This window comes from Peromyscus californicus, unplaced genomic scaffold (genome assembly GCF_007827085.1).
Source record: "Peromyscus californicus insignis strain IS unplaced genomic scaffold, ASM782708v3 Scaffold_9__1_contigs__length_137607984, whole genome shotgun sequence".
In the NCBI taxonomy this organism is placed as follows: Eukaryota; Metazoa; Chordata; class Mammalia; order Rodentia; family Cricetidae; genus Peromyscus; species Peromyscus californicus.
The window spans coordinates 71,812,813-71,829,986 of NW_026294617.1; the positions used below are offsets into that span (position 1 = coordinate 71,812,813).

The 17,174-nt window shown below is 40.7% G+C and overlaps 2 protein-coding genes across 2 annotated transcripts; both read right to left on the reverse strand.

Moving 5' to 3' along the window:
* Positions 1 to 2,949: 2,949 nt before the first annotated feature.
* On the reverse strand, positions 2,950 to 4,032 carry LOC128106265 (speckle-type POZ protein-like). Its single transcript, XM_052731660.1, has one exon. The coding sequence runs from the start codon at positions 4,030 to 4,032 to the stop codon at positions 2,950 to 2,952; it is 1,083 nt and encodes a 360-aa protein (XP_052587620.1).
* Positions 4,033 to 14,702: 10,670 nt separating this feature from the next.
* LOC128106622 (speckle-type POZ protein-like) lies at positions 14,703 to 15,782 on the reverse strand. Its single transcript, XM_052732193.1, has one exon. The coding sequence runs from the start codon at positions 15,780 to 15,782 to the stop codon at positions 14,703 to 14,705; it is 1,080 nt and encodes a 359-aa protein (XP_052588153.1).
* Between the last annotated feature and the right edge of the window lie 1,392 nt (positions 15,783 to 17,174).

Sequence of the window (17,174 nt, forward strand, 5' to 3'; positions counted from 1 at the left end):
AAACAACCACAGCATGTACACAAAGGACTAAGTACAGACCCATTCATGCTCTGTGATTGCCTCTACAGTCTCTGAGACCCTATGAGCCTATGAGTTCTGTTCCCCTTGTGTCTTTGATGCTTCCTACAATCTGCCTTCCCCTTTTCCTTGAGGTTCACTGAGTTCTGCTTAATGTTTGGCTGTGGATCTCAGTATCTGCTCCCAACAGCTGTTGGAGAAATCCCAGCTGATATCCATTGTACTAAGAACCAATATCTGAGTGTAACAGAATTTCATTAGGTATTGCCTCATTGATTGTGTGTGTGTGTGTGTGTGTGTGTGTGTGTGTGTGTGTGTGTGCGTCAGTGAAGGCACTGCACTAACTTCCACAGATGGGCACAGCAGGATAAACTAAAATGGTCGTCTTCAAACAGAAACACCACTGGAATCCACAAGCTGACTCACTAAGCCTAGAGGACTGGGAAATACCTTCAGTGATTCAACCAACTCAGCAGTTCCCAGCCTAGCTCTCCTGAAATCTGGCTCTAATGTTGCTCATCCCTCAATCCAGAATAAATCAATCAATTGGTTTTGATCTCTGAAATTTTGGTTCCTCATTTAGGAGCCTTTGGCAGGTGGCTAACTTGTAGCCTCTGTGACTTTTCTGTATGTGTTTATGGCCAGGGTGGCAGAAAACCCCTTCCCTCAAATATGTCATTTGTAATGAAGGTAGACAATTTCTGCAAAAACCCTCATTTGTAAGAAAAGTGCTCCACCTGTAAGTCCTGAGCTTCCATGAGCATGCTTCTGTAGAGTGGGAGCAATTCTCTCAATGGGGAACTGACTCCTTCCTGGGTCTCAATTACAAGATTTTTAATATAGATTCTCACTCCAGGAATGGAACAAGTGTAGCTTGTTGACTGAACTTTCTCACCAGAAACCAATGTTATCGATCTTCAATTCAGTTTTTATGCCAAAACCAAGCTTTTTTTTTTTTTTTTTTTTTTTTTTTTTTTTTACTACTATTGCTCTATAACAGAATGAAGTCAGGGATGGTGATGCCTCCAGAAACAGCTTTATTGTAAAGGATTATTTTTGATATCCTAAGTTTTCTTCTTTTCCATATGAAGTTGAGTATTGTTCTTTTCCATAAGAAATTGAGTATCTGTTCTTTTCCATATGATGTTGAGTATTGCTCTCTCTGTGTTTCTGTCTCTGTGTCTGTGGGCGGGGGGTGTTTGCATGTTTTTTTATGTGTTATTGCTAGTTTCATATATATATATATGTATATAATTTTATAACTCACTTAATTTCTTGTATCTGCCATGCATTCCCTCATCCTTCGTTCTGCAAGCCCCCAGTCTCCCCCCCAATCCACACCCATTCCCACCTCCTCCAAGTCAAGGTGTCTCTTGCAGAGTCAGCCCAGCATGGTAGACTCAGCCAAGACAGTGCAGTCCCCTCATCCCTACACCAAGGCTGAGCAAATTGGCCCAGCATAGGCCCTAGGCTCTAAAAAGAGAGTTCTCAACAGAAGAAGCTCAAATGGCTTAAAGACATTTAAGGAATTGTACAACATCTTTAATCATAAGGAAAATGCAAATCAAAACAACTGAGATACAATCTGACACCCCTCAGAATGACTAAGATCAAAAACACTGAAGACAGCGTATGTTTGAGAAAATGTGGAGCAAAGGGAACACTCCTACACTATTGGTGGGAATGCAAACTTGCACACCCACTTTGGAAATCAACATGGAACTTTCTTAGAAAATTGGAAATCAACCTCCCTCAAGACCCAGCTATACCACTCTTGGGCATATACCCAAGGAATGCTCAATCATACCACAAGAACACATGCTCACCTATGTTCATAGCAGCATTATTTATAACAGCCAGGACCTGGAAACAACCTAGATGCCCTACAACTGAAGAATGGATACATAAAATGTGGTACATATACTCAATGGATTACTACTCAGCAGAGAAAAACAATGACATCATGAGGTTTGCAGGCAAATCAATGGAATTAGAAAATATCATGCTGAGTGAGGTAATCCAGATTCAGAAAGACAAACATAGTATGTACTCACTCATAAGTGAATACTAGATGTAAAACAAAGGATAACCAGACTGCAGCTCACAATTCCCGGGAGGCTAGTAAACAGGACCCTAAGAAAGACACAAGGATTGCCCAACAACAACAGAAAAATGGATGAGAGATCCATGAGCAAACTGGGGGTTGACGTGTGTGTGTGTGTGTGTGTGTGTGTGTGTGTGTGTGTGTGTGTGTGTGATTTCTGCACACACTTCCAAAGCTGAGCAGCGCTGGATGGACTAAAATGGCATTCTTCAAACAGAAACACCACTGGTATCCAAAAGCTGATTTTAAATTTTTTATTCATTTGATATTTTATTTGGGTAGGTACAGTCTACAGAGATGGATGTGCCCATGGGAAGAAGAGGAGGACTGAACAAGGGTCCTATGCAAGAGCAACAATTGCATTAGCCAAATGAGTTATCTCTCCAGTCCCACACACTGAGTTTGGAGAAAAATGCCTTAATTCTCTTCCCCTTCTCTTGTAACCAAATAGTCACATTTATTTTCTTCTTTCTGCGTCCTTCACAATATTTTCTGCTCAGTCCAATACAGACAAGTTGCTCCAAAGAAACCCTATTGTAATGTGCTTGGGACCAGCAACTGAAATGTATTCCAGTTCTCAACTCATTGGAGAGAAAAATGAAACCAGTACAGTAACAGGGTAGTGTATACAACATAGCTCAGCGCTTCCCCTCCCTGAACCTGACAATCACCTCATTTTCAGTTGTATTAAAGCCTGAGGCACCATGCTGACTTTTCCTAGTTTCACTGGAAATGCTCCACCCATCCAATAGTCTAGCCAGGTGTCATTGGTAACAACACTGGCTGCTGCTTCAGGGAGACAATTGTAGGTCATAGCTGACCAAGTCCTAGGATTGCTTCAAGCTTTTGAAAGGGGGCTCCAGGAAAGGCAGATGAGCAGAAGCCAGGGAACGGTATGCCTCAGCCACTAAATGGGGATATGAGCCCACCATTGCCTTCCAGCCTGAGGTCTCAGAGACCTCAGAAGCATGAGCTGTAATGAAATCCAGTGTCTGGGTTTTCAGCTGCCCTGAGTTGTGGAGGTCAGCCAGTAAGAGAGTGTGAGCAGCATTCTCCACAGGGAGGTCTCTGTAGCGGGCATCCTCACACATGACCTTCAAACGTTCCAGGCCATACCTGTCAGCAGCTGCCAGCAGAGCATCTGCCATGCTGTCCAGGTCTGGTGCTGTTCCAGTGTAAATGAAGTCCATCGTTGCCTTGAAGACTTGCGGCTCCAGGTCGGGGATCTCAATGCGATTCTTTCTGCTCTCCCCCATGTCATGTTGAAACATGGCTCTGAAAACTGGAGAGCGAGCTGCTAAGATGGCCTTGTGAGCCTGAAATTCCTGTCCAGATACCACCAGACAGCAATCTGTGAATCGGGAATTCTCCCACAGCTCTCCTAGCTCATCTGCCAATGTGCATTTTGGAACTTGAATCCCTGGCTTCCTGTTCTGGTCAGAGATGCTGAAAGAGTCTTTGACCACGCTCACCATGCACATGAGGTTTAGCTGATCATGTGGGAGAAGACGAGGTGCATAGGACAGGAGGAAATCTCGAAGGATGTACTTTTTGAATCCGTAACCAAGGCCTGGCACAAACCTAAATGCTGTTTGGCTCCTCCTGGTTTGACTTTTCTCTCCTTTGTCGCTTATGATCCAGAACTGGAACTTTGCCCAAACATGACTCTTTAGACAGCTGAGCAAAACTAGATTAACTGACAGGTAATCTGCACTTACTTCATCGAGTCCGTTCGGGTTTACTGTCAAACACCATTTGTCATTGGCCTCTATCGAAAAACTTGAGCTCCTAAGTCTTCCTAGCCTTTCCTCCACAATAGAATGGAAGTTGCTGATGGTCCACATGTAGGAGAAATTCTGAAGGCTTATTTGAGTGTGGTCCCATCTTTGGACTGTCCCATCTCCTGCCATTTCTCCTGGAGGTAGTTTGAAGGCTAAACTCGATCCAAAAATGAAGAACTAACAATTGTTTTCTCTTCACCTTGTGAGACACAATAATAGACATGAATTAGATGTTTAGTTTTTGTTTTTCCTGTATTCTCTGTTAGATGGGGCTTGACACTTGGATCTCGGATATTTTCTATACAGATTTCAATACTAATTTCAGAGAAGTCAGTGTGTGCTACTAGGAACTCTTACATCACTCCATTTTTTGTCTAGATTGAATCTTAGGTCAATAGGTAAATGATTTTGACAATTAAACACAGCTGTTGAATATTTTGGAAAATTTCATACACTCACTTCAAAAAATGTTGTGCTAGGTTCTCTAGAATAACAGAACATATACAAGGAATCTCTCTGTGTATGAAGGAAAGGGATTTATTAGAATGACTTAGGTCTCCATCTCTGCTAATCTCCCATTTTCTAGCTGTGAAGGAAAAGTCCAATATTCCAGTACTTACTCAGTCTAGGAGGTTGGATGTGTCCACTGGTCTTCAGTGTATACTAGAGTTCTAAATATTCTCTAATGCCAGGGAAGGGATGGACTTGCTGCAAGGTGAGGGCAAGCAGGCAAATAGCAAGAGCTTCCTGCTTCCATGTCCTTTTATATGCTTCCAACAGAGGGTGTGGCCCAATTTAGGGTGTGTCTTCCAGCTCAAAGATCTGGATTAAAGGTGTGTGTCTTCAGGCCTTGAGATCAGGATTAAATAATTGTGTCTTTTTACCTCCAAGTCTGTACTTGAATTGGATCTGAACTACTTCAATTGAATGAAAACACTTCTTTCTTGTGTGCGCTCCATTTTATGTTTTTAGATAATTCCATGTCTTCATAAGTTGGGAACAAGAATAACCAGTACAAGTGTATTTTGCTTACTGTGGCTCATCTTAAATAAAATAAGGATGGCGTCCATTACTACACAGCTGTTATTTCCTCTTTTCAGGGTTTTACACTAAATCTTCCTACTAACATGATCCAGGAAGAGGTGTCTTCCTTTCTCAGTCAGGGGTCTCAGTGTTCACAACTTGGAGATCAGGATGGAAGAATTCTCACATGGTGGGCAAGAAGCAGAACCAGGCAGGTACCTCTGAATGTGGCAGTCATTTTAATCCAGACCCATATTCCCCAGAATAACTCAACCAACTTACATTGGTGGTCTTGCCCCTCCCCAAACCCTTGGCAATACTCTTCCAGATCCACTTAAGAGTGTGCTATGAGAAGATTCTAAGTGATTCTCAGTTCCATCCTGCTGACTGCCAAGATTCAGCTTCTCAGTACCTCATAATTTTCATCCTTCACTGGTGAGTTCTATCCACTTTAAACTTTGAACTTGCATGCTTACACTGCTGGTCCTTAAAAGTGAGACAGTATTCAGGTTTCCAAAAGGTTCAGAGTATATTCAACAGTTACCAAAGAAGGGCTTTTGAGACAGTTCGCCTTTGTATGTGATCAATAAAATGCTCACCATATCTATCATCTCTCTCCAGTTCATCATGTGTGTAGGGACTCACTAAACCTAGAGGACATGACAATACCTTCAGTGATTCAATCTACTCAGCAATTCCCAGGTTACCTCTCCTGAAATTCTGTCTCTAATGCTGCTCATCCCTCAATCCAGGATAAATCAATCAACTGGTTTTGATCTCTGAAAGTTTGGTTCCTCATTTAAGAATCTTTGGTAGGTGGCTAACTAGTAGCCTAGTGACTCTTCTTTATGTATTTAGGATCAGGGGAGCAGGTACTTCAGAGTAGGAGCAATCTCTCATCAGGGAACAGACTCCTGCCAGGGGCTCAATATAGAACTGTTCATATAGTCTCTCATTCCAGGAATGGGACAGGTGGATCTTTTATTTCAGGTCGTTGGTTCTCTGGAGGACCTGGCACAGAAAAAAGGATTCAGGTCCCCAGCAGGAGAAGGCACAAGTCTTATGCAGCAGGGGCGTTCAAAAAACCGAGAAAGACAACGGTCAAAACAGCAAAACAAAACTGACATAGAAACAAAACACATAGAAAGTTTTGGAGACAAACACACACACACACACACACACACACCACACACACAGAGAGAGACAGAGACAGAAGAGAAGAGACTTCTTTAACATGGATTTAAGCCAATAGAATGTCTTTATTCACCAGCTGGCAGGCACATGACATATTCTGGATTCTGGTGCAGCAAACAGCCATTCTTAGAGTGAGCTTTTAAGCACAAAACCCATATTCTGGCTTCACAAACTTCAGTTAAGGAGAACAATTAGCCAGACGGGGCACTACAGAAGCCAAAATGTTACTGTATTTCAAGCAATGTTTGAACATTTAGAGGTATTTCTAGAGCTGTGGACTCAGGTGGATTAAGCCTTCCTTTGCGTTGTTGCAGGGGATTGCTGTTTTTTCCAGAAATGCTGGGTTTTATACCATGCATAGTACTTCTGTCATGGAGACAACTGTACTTAGGTGTGAGGCCCTGGTCATGTCTGGGCCCTGTTACACAGGTGGGTCTGGGCACCATGAGCATATGGTGCCCTCAGAGGTCAGAAGAGGCTGTTGGATCCCCTGAATAAGTGTAAACTGGAGTTACCAACTGTGGTCAGACACCCTATGAATGCAGTAAATTGGATGCCAGTCTTCTAGAAAGGTATCCAGCAACTTTGACTGCTGAACCGTTACTCCATCCCATCCCAGTTACTTTCTTAAAGAGGACAGAACAGCACTGAAATACTAGTTCATTCTCTAGAGCTTTAGCATCTGAAATGTTTTAGCAGGAATTCAAGAGGTAATCATGATTTCATTTCTACATCTTTCTTTCATTTTTGAAAGCTTTCCAGTCTGCATGTCTGGCTCTCTTAAAAGTTACTGTATGGACCAAGTTAGCCTCAGACTGGCAGAGTTGAGTCAGTCTCTGCCTTCAGACTACTCTGATCAATGCCATAGATTATCACATCATGCCTGGTTCGTGAATTTCTATTTAATCACAGTAACCACAGTGTTAGTCTTAAACAAATGATATCGAAAGGTTGCTTTTAACATTAATTTAATGAATATCAAGACTTTTTATTCATATCAATATTAATAAATTTGACTCAAAATTGAATAGATATGGGGAGAGTGCACAGCCTTGTATTGTTCCTGATTTTAGTGGAATCACTTTGAGTTTCTCTCCATTTAATTTGATGTTGGCAGTTGGCTTGCTTTTGTTATGGTAAGGTATGTTCCTTGCGTTCCTGATCTCTCCAGGACCTTTATCATGAAGAAGTGTTGGATTTTGTCTAAGGCTTTTTCTGCATCTAATGAGATGATCATGTGGTATTTTTTTCTCTCAGATTGTTTATATGATGGATTACATTGACAGATTTTTGTATTTTGCATCTCTCAGATGAAGCCTACTTGATCATGATGGATGATTTTTTTTTATGTGTTCTTGGATTCAGTTTGTTAGTATTTTATTGAGTACTTTTTGCATCAATGTTCATGAGTGAGATTGGTCTGTATTTCTCTTTCTTTGTGACATCTTTGTGTGTTTTGGATATCAGGGTAACTGTAGCCTCACTGAAAGAGTTTGACAATGTTCCTTCTGTTTATATTGTGTGGAATAATTTGAAGAGTATTGATATTAGCTCTTCTTTGACATTCTGGTAGAATTCTGCACTGAAACCATCTGACACATAGCTTCTTTTGGTTGGGAGAATTTAATGACTGCTTCTGTTTCCTTAGGGGTTATAGGTCTATTTAAATTGCTTGCCTATGGGCTGGAGAGATGGCTCAGCCGTTAAAGGCCAGGCTCACAACCAAAAATATAAGCTAAATTGCTTACCTTGTCTTGATTCAATTTGGGTATATTGTACCTATACAGAAAAATGCCCATTTATTTTAGTTTTTCCAATTTAGTGGAGTACAGGTTTTTGACATATGACCTGATGATTCTCTGGATTTTCTTGTTGTCTGTTTTTAATGTGTCTCTTTTTATTTCTGATTTTGTTAATTTGGATACTCTCTCTCTCTCTGTCTTTTAGTTAGTTTGGATAAGGGCTTGTCTATCTTGTCGTTTTTCTCAACGAACCAACTCTTTGTTCCATTGATTCTTTTTACTGTTCTCTTTGTTTCTATTTTATTGATTTCAGCCCTCAATTTGATTATTTCTTGGCATCTACTGTTCCTGGTTGAGTTTGCTTCTTTTTCTTCTGGAGATTTCAGGTGTGCTGTTAAGTCTCTAGTGTGAGATTTCTCCAACTTCTTTATGTAGGCATTTAGATCTACGAACTTTCCTGTTAGTACTGCTTTTTGGTGTCCCTTAACTTTGGGTATATTGTATATTCATTTTCTATGAATTCTAAGCAGTCTTTAATTTCATTTTTTCCTCCTTGACCTAGTCGTGATTCAGTTTAGCATTATTCAGTTTTCACAATTTTATAGGCTTTTGGTAATTTGTGTTGTTGTTGAATTCTAACTTTAAGCCATGGTAGTCCAATAAAATACAGAATATTATTCCATTTTTTTATATCTATTGAGATTTGCTTTGTGACCGAGTATGTGGTCAGTTTTAGAGAAGGTTTCATGTGGTACTGAGGAGAAGACATAGTCTCTTGTGTTTGGGTGGAATGTTCAGTAGATGTCTATTAAGTCCTTTTGGTCATTATATGTGTTAGCTCCCTTATTTCTCTGTTAAGTTTCTGTCTGGTCAACCTGTCCATTGGTGAGATTGGGGATTTGAAGTCTCCCTCTATCAGTGTGTAGGGTTTGATGTGTGATTTAAGCTTTAGTAATGATTCTTTTCCATACGTGGGTTCCCTTGTATTTAGGGCATGAATGTTCAGAATTGAAACTTCATCTTGATGGATTTTTCCTGTGATGAATATGTCCATTTGTCCAGTGTTCTTCAGATTCCTGAGCCTTCATTCTCCTGAAAGTCAAAAATAAAAACCCGTCCCCAAACCTAACTTTGGGGAGGTTCCCTTTTGCTAAGTTATATCTGATTAAATGAAAAGGGATTTGTTAGTGGTATTAGTTAGTTTAAATTGGATGGTCATGCTGGTTAATGAACTATCACCTCTTCTAATTAAGAGGTCTGTCTTGTTCCAATTGAACCTTTATCAATTTTGATGGTATCTACAGCTTTTCTTCTCCTGTAGAAACAAAAGGAAAACCTCATCCCCAATGTAACACATATCCTGGTTTCCATTCTGAGGGCTGCACATTCTTAAAGTATATAGGCTCATTTAATTTTCTACTTTTTTTCTATTTTCCAATGTCTCTCCACAGTTGTTGTTCCTTTCTCATTTGCACTGAGAAAGTTCACAGTTAATAGACCATTACACAGTCTATTTTCGGGGGTTGTTGTTACCACTTTTTGTTTATTTAGCCTATCCTTTTGAGTTTGATTTGATCTTTCCATGGTTCCTTAGCCTGTAGGATTATGTGGTATACCTGTAATATGCTTTATACTGTAATAAGCAAAAAATTTTTTGTTTTACCAGAGACATATGTTGGAATGTTGGCAGTTTTAATTTGTTCCTGGTATGCTCATAATGGCCATAACTTCTAGCAAATGCGTGAATACCAAATCAGCTTTTTCAGAACTCAGAGGAGTTGCCCACTGAAATCCTGAATAAGTGTCAATGATATGGTGTACATATCTCAATATTCAAAATTATGCATAGTGAAACACATCCATCTGCCAGATTTCATTCCTCTGAGTACCCTTTGGGTTACATTCTGCTGGTAGCCAAGTCTGACTGTAAAAAGAACAAGTAGTACATTTCCTTACAATTTCCTTGACTTGTTGCCAGGTTCAGGAGCTATTTGTAATCTCCAACAAGGCAAAATTTTCTTTACTTCTTCCAAAATTCTTTCTATCTGCATTTGAATCAGCTAGTGAAATATCATCCATATAATGATATATTATAGATTTAGGAAATTATTCCTAAATCCACTTTCCAAACTTCCAATAGCTCTCATACAAAATATTGGCACAGGGTTGGGCTATTTAACATTCCTTGTGGGAGAACCCTCCATTGATCTCTCTCTCTCTCTCTCTCTCTCTCTCTCTCTCTCTCTCTCTCTCTCTGATGATAATTTAATGTTTTTAATTTTATAATTTAATTTCATTTCACATATTAGCCACAGATTCCCCTTATTCTCCCTCCTACTGCCCCCTGGTCTCCCTCCAGCCCACCCCCCATTCCCATCTCCTCCCATGCAATGACTCTCCTGGGGATTCAGCTCAGCCTGGTAGATTTAGTCAAGACAGTTCCAGTTCCCTCCTTCCTTCACCCAGGCTGAGTAAAGTGTCCCTACATAGGCCCCAGGTTGCAAACAGCTAGCGCATGCACTAAGGAAGGGTCCAGGTTCCACTGCCTGGGGCCTCCCAAACAGTTCAAGCAAATCAAATGTCTCACTTATCCTGAGGGGCTGATCCATAGGGGGCTCCTCAGCTATCGGTTCATAGTTCATGTGTTTCTACTATTTTGGCTATTTGTCCCTGTGCTTTTTCCAATCATGGTCTCAACAATTCTCACTCATACAATCCCTCTTCTTTCTCACCTATTGGAATCCTGGAGCTCCATCTGGGTCTTGGCCATGGATCTCTGCATCCAGTTCCCTCAGTCTTTGGATGAGAGTTCTACCATGACAGTTAGAATGTTTGGACATCTGGTCACCAGAGTAGGTCAGTTCGGGCTTTTCTCGACCATTGCCAGTAATCTATTGTAGAGGTATCTTTGTGTATTTCTGGGGACATCTCTAGCACTTTGTTTCTTCCTATTCCCATGGGGTCTTCCTTTATAATGGTCTCTTTTTCCTTGTTCTCCCTCACTGTTCTTGATTTAGCTGGGATCACATGCTCCCCTAAACTCTGTTTCCCTCGATCCTTGCCATTCATTAACCCTCCTCATGTCAAGTTTGCTCATGTAGATCTCATCCATTTCTCTGTCATTGGGCCATCCCCATGTCTTTCTTAGTGTCCTCTTTTCTAGGTAGCCTCCCTGGAGTTGTGAGTAGCAGTCTAGTCATCTTTTGTTTTATATCTAGTATCCACCTATGAGTGAGTACATACCATGTTTGTCTTTCTGAGTCTGGGTTATCTCACTCAGGATGATTTTTTCTAGATCTATCCATTTGCCTGCCAACCTCATGATGTCATTGTTTTTCTCTGCTGAGTAGTACTCCGTTGAGTATATGTACCACATTTTATTTATCCATTCTTTAGTTGAAGGGCATCTAGGTTGTTTGCAGGTTCAGGCTTTACAAATAATGCTGCTATGAACATAGCTGAGCATATGCCGTTGTGGTATGATTGAGCATTTTTTGGGAATATGCCCAAGAGTGGTATAGCTGGGTCTTGGGAGAGATTGATTCCCAATTTTCTAAGAAATTGCCATATTGATTTCCAAAGTGACTGTACAAGATTGCATTCCCACCAACAATAGAGGAGAGTTCCCCTTGTTCCACATCCTCTCCAGCATAAGCTGTCTTCAGTGTTTTTGTTCTTAGCCATTCTGACAGATGTTAGGTGGTATCTCATAGTCATTTTGATTTGCATTTCCCTGATGATTAGGGATTTTGAGAAATTCCTTAAATGTCTTTCAGCCATTTGAGTTTCCTCTGTTGAGAATTCTCTGTGTAGCTCTACACCCCATTTCTTTTTTTTTTTTTTTTTTTAAAGATTTATTTATTTATTTTGTATACAGCATGTATGACCAGAAGAGGGCACCAGATCTCATTACAGATGGTTGTGAGCCACCATGTGGTTGCTGGGAATTGAACTCAGGACCTCTGGAAGAGCAGTCAGTGTTCTTAACCTCTGAGCCATCTCTCCAGCCCCAACACCCCATTTCTTAATTGGACTGTTGGACATTTTGATGTCTAATTTCTTGAGTTCTTTATATTTTCTGGATATCAGCGACTGTCAGATGTTGAGTTTGTGAACATCTTTTCCCATTCTGTAGGCTGTCACTTTGTCTTGTTAACTATGTTTTTTGCTCTACAAAAGCTTCTCAGTTTCAAGAGGTCCCATTGATTAATTGTTGCTCTCAGTGTCTGTGCTACTGGTGTCATATTTACGGAAGTGATCACCTGTGCCAATGCGTTCAAGATTACTTCCTACTTTCTCTTCTAGCATGTTCAGAGTAACTGGATTTATGTTGAGGTCTTTGATCTACTAGAACTTAAGTTTTGTTCACGGTGATAGATATGGATCTACTTGCAGCCTTCTACATGTTGACATCCAGTTATGCCAGCACCATTTGTTGAAGATGCTTTCTTTTTTTTCCACTGTACAGTTTTGGCTTCTTTGTCAAAAATTATGTCTTCATAGGTGTGCAGATTAATGTCAGGGTCTTCATCTGGATTCCATTCATTCACATGTCTGTTTTTATGCCAGTACCAAGCTGTTTTTATTATTGTAGCTCTATAGTAGAGCTTGAGGTCTGGGATCATAATGCCTCCAGAGGTTGTTTTATTGTACAGGATTCTTTTGGCTATCCTGGGTTTTTTTGTTTTTCCATATGAAGTTGAATATTGTTCTTTGCAGATCTGTGAAGAATTGTGTTGGGATTTTTGATGGGAATTGCATTGAATCTGTATATTACTTTTGGTAAGATTGCCATTTTTACTGTGTTAATCCTACCTATCAATGAGCATGGAAGATCTTTCCATTTTCTGACATCTTCTTCAATTTCTTTTTTCAGAGAATTGAAGTTCTTGTCATATAGGTCTTTCAGTTGCTTAGTTAGAGTTACCCCAATGTATTTTATATTATTTGTGGCTATTGTAAAGGGTGATGTATCTCTGATTTCTGGTTGTCAATTTTATATCTGTGGGCTACTGGTTTTTTTTGAGTTAATCTTTTATCCTGCTATGTTGCTGAAGGTGTTTATAACTGTGAGTTCCCTGGTCAAATTTTTGGGGTCACTCATGTATACTATCATGTCATCTGCAAATAGCGAAAGCTTGACTTCTTCCTTTCCAAGTTGTATCCCCTTGATCTCCTTATATTGTCTTATTGCTCTGGCTAGAAGTTCAAGTACTACATTGCATAAGTATGGGGAGAGTTGACTGCCTTGTCTTATTCCTGACTTTAGTGGAATCACTTTGAGTTTCTTTCCATTTAATTTGATGTTGGCTGCTGGCTTGCTGTAAATTGCCTTTATTATGTTTAGGTATGTTCCCTGTATTCTTGTTCTCTCCAAGACCTTTATCATGAAGGGGTGTTGGATTTTGGCAAATGCCTTTCCAGCATCTAGTGAGATGATCATGTGGTTTTTTCTCTTTCAGTTTGTTTGTATGGTGTGTTACATTGATGGAGTGTCGTATGTTGAACCACCCTTGTATCCCTGGGATGAAGCCTACTTGATCATGATGGATAATTGTTTTGATGTGTTCTTGGAGTCTGTTTGCCTGTATTTTATTGAATATTTTTGCATCAATGTTCATGAGGGAGATAGGTCTATAATTCTCTTTCTTTGTTGCGTCTTTGTTTGGCTTAGGAATCAGGGTAATTGTAGCCTCATAGAAGGAGTTTTGTAATGTTCCTTTTGTTTCTGTTATGTGGAACAATTTAAAGAGTATTGGTATTAAGTTGGGAAAGTTTTCTTCTATGATCTTGTTGAATATATTTTCTGTGCCCTCGACTTGGTATTCTTCTCCTTCTTCTACCCCTATTATTCTTAGGTTTGTTCTTTTCATGGTGTCCCAAATTTCTCGGACATTTTGGTTCATGACTTTGTTGGCTTTAGTGTTTTCTTTGACCACATTCCTCTCTTCCTTGAGGTTCACTGAGTTCCACTTAATGTTTGGCTGTGGATGCCAGTATCAGCTCCCAACACATGTTGGAGAAATACCACCTGATGTCCATTGGACTAGGTGCCAATCTCTGAGTGTAACAGAATTCATTAGGTATTGTCTCATTGATTGTGTGTGTGTGTGTGTGTGTGTGTGTGTGTGTGTGTGTGTGTGTGTGTGTGTGTGTGAGTGAAGACACTGCACCAATTTCTACAGCTGAGCACAGCTGGATGGACTAAAATGGCCGTTTTCAACAGAAACATCACTGGAATCCATAAGCTGATTTTACAATTTTTATTCATTTGATATTTTATTTGGGTATTTTATTTATTTGAGATGGATGTGCCCATGGAGAAAAGAGGAGGGCTGAAGAAAAGGTCCTCTGCAAGAGCAGCAATTGCTTTTGGCAACTGAGTCATCTCCCCTGACCCAAACATTGAGTTTGGAGAAAAACTTTCTTCATTATCTTTGCTTCTCTTGTAATCAGACATTCATATTTGTTTTCTCCTTTATGAGTCCTTGACCATATCTTCTGCTCAGTTCAATCCAGGTAGGTTTTTCCAAAGAAACCCTGTTGTAATGTTCTTGGTTCCAGCAGTTAAAATGAATTTCAGATTCTAATTCCTTAGACAAAAATCAAAACAGTATAACAACAGGGTAGAGGATGTGAAGATTGTACCAGACTCCAAGACTCCACCTCCCTCAACCTGACATTGACTACTTTACAACTGTATAAAGCCTCAGCCACCATGCTGTTATTCCCTAGTTGCATTGGAAATTTTCCACACATCCCATAGTCTACCTAGGTATCATTGGTAACACCATGTCTGCTGCTTCTGGGAGTCAAGTGTGGGAAAAGGTTTGCCAGGTCCTAGGATCGCTTCAAGCATTTAATTGGGTGATCCAAGACAGGGCAGTGAGCAGGCATGGAACCATAAACTTCAACCACTAAGTGGGGATATAAGCCCACCATTGTCTTCCAGTCTGAGGTCTCAGAGACCTCAGTAGTATGAGCTGCAGTGAAATGCAGTGTCTGGGTTTTCAGTTGCCTTGAGCTGTGGAGGTCAGCCAGGAAGAGAGTGTGGGCAGCATTCTCCACAGAGAGGTTTCTGAAGAGGGCATCCTCACACATGACCTTCAAACGCTCCAGGCCATACTTATCCGCAGCTGCCAGCACAGCAGCTGCCATGCTGTCCAAGTCTGGAGCTGTTCCTGTGTAAATGAAGTCCATCATTGCCTTGAAGACTTGTGGCTCCAGGTCAGGGATCTCAACGCGATTCTTTCTGCCCTCCTTCATGTCATGTTGAAACATGGCTCTGAAAACTGGAGAGCGAGCTGCTAAGATGGCCTTGTGAGCCCAGAATTCCTGGCCAGCTACAACTAGGCAGCAGTCTGTGAATTGGGAATTCTTCCACAGCTGTCCTAGCTCATCTGCCAATGTGCATCTGGGCACCAGGATTCCTGGCTTCTTGTTCTGGTCAGAGAGGCTCAAAGAGACCTGGGCCACGCTCACCTTGCAGACGAGGGTGAGCTGGTCATCTGGCATGATCCAAAATGCATGGGACAAGAGAAAATCTTGAAGAATAAACTTTTTGTAACCCCAGTCCTGGCCTGGCAAGAACCTGCAGGCTCTTGGGCTCTTCGTGACTTTGATTTTCTCTCCTTCGGCACTTATGATCCAGAACTGGAACTTTGCCCAAACATGACTCTTTGGACAGCTGAGCAACACTAGGTAAACTGACAGGTAATCTGCACTTTCTTCATCGACTCCATTCAGGTGTACTCTCAAACACCATTTGTCATTGGGTCCTATTGAGAAAGTTGGGCTTGTAATGCTTTGCAGCATTTCCTCAGCAATCAAAGGGAAGTTGCTGATGGTCCACTTGTAGGATAAACCCTGATAGCTGATTTGTGTGTGGTCCCATCTCTGGGCTATCTCATCTCCTGCCATTTCTCCTACTGGCCGTTTGAAGGTTCAACTGGGTTGAAAATGAAGAACCAGCAAGTGTTTTCTCTTCACCCTGTGAGATGCAATAACAGACAGGATTTTGATTTTTAGGTTTTTTTTTTTTCTCACCTGTTCCCTCTTCTACGAGGCTGAAAACTTGGATCTCTGATATTTTCTATCCAGATTTCAATGCTAATTTCAGAGAACACAGTCTAGGCTACTTGATACACTTACATCTCCATTATTTTCTAGATTGAATCTTAGGTCAATAGGTAAGTAGATTTGACAAATATACACAGCTTTTGAATAGTTTTGATCATTCATTCTATTAATTCATATACAAAATGTTGTACTAGGGTTCTCTAGAGGTAGAATATATGCAAGGAATCTCTCTATATATGATGAAAGGGGGTTTATTAGAATCAATTTGGGCTGCAGTCCTCTAATTCCCACATTACCTATGAAGGGAAAGATCAAGATTCCAGTACTTACTCAGTGCAGGACTTTGGATGTGTCTACTGGTCTTCAGTATATGCTGGTGTTCCAAATATTCTCTATTGCCAAGGAAGGGATGGACTTGCTGCAAGGTGAGGGCAAGCAGGCAAATAGCAAGCACTTCCTGATTCCTTGTCCTTTTATATGCTTCCAGGAGAGGGTGTGGCCAAATTTAGGGTGTGTCTTTCAGACTCAAGATCTGGATTAAAGGTGTGTGTCTTCAGGCCCTGAAATCCAGATTAGATGTTTGTTTCTTTTTGCTTCTAAAGTCTGTCCTTGAAATGGATCTACCTACATCAAATGAAGCAAAACACTTCTCACTATTATGACCTCCATTTTAGGGTTTTAGTTAATTCCATGTCTGATTAAGTTGAGAACTAAGAATAACCATCACAAGTGTATTTTGCTTACTGTGGTTCATCTCCATAAAATAAGGTATGGTGTCCATTCCTAGACAGCTGTTAATGACACTTCTAGGGATTTTGCACCAATTGTTCCCATAAACATGATGCAGGAAGGGGTGATTTCCTTATCTGTCAGGGGTCTCAGTATTCACAAGATGGAGGGCAGGGTGGAAGTATTCATACATGATGTCCAGGAAGCAGAGCCAGACAGGAACTTCTGAAAGTGACTGTCTTCTTCTGCTGTTTATTCCATCCAGACTCATAGTCCTCAGGATAGCTCCACCAACTTTCATTAGTGGTCTTTCCCCTGCCCCTCAGATAATCCTCCTGGAAACACTCTTCTATATCCACTTAAAGGTGTGCTATGAGAAAATCTTTAGTGCTTGTCAATTCCATCCTCCTGACTGCTAATGTTCAGCTTCTCAATACCTCATAATTTTTATTCTCCACTTGTGAGTTCCGTCCTCTTTAAACTTTGAACTTGCATGCTTACACT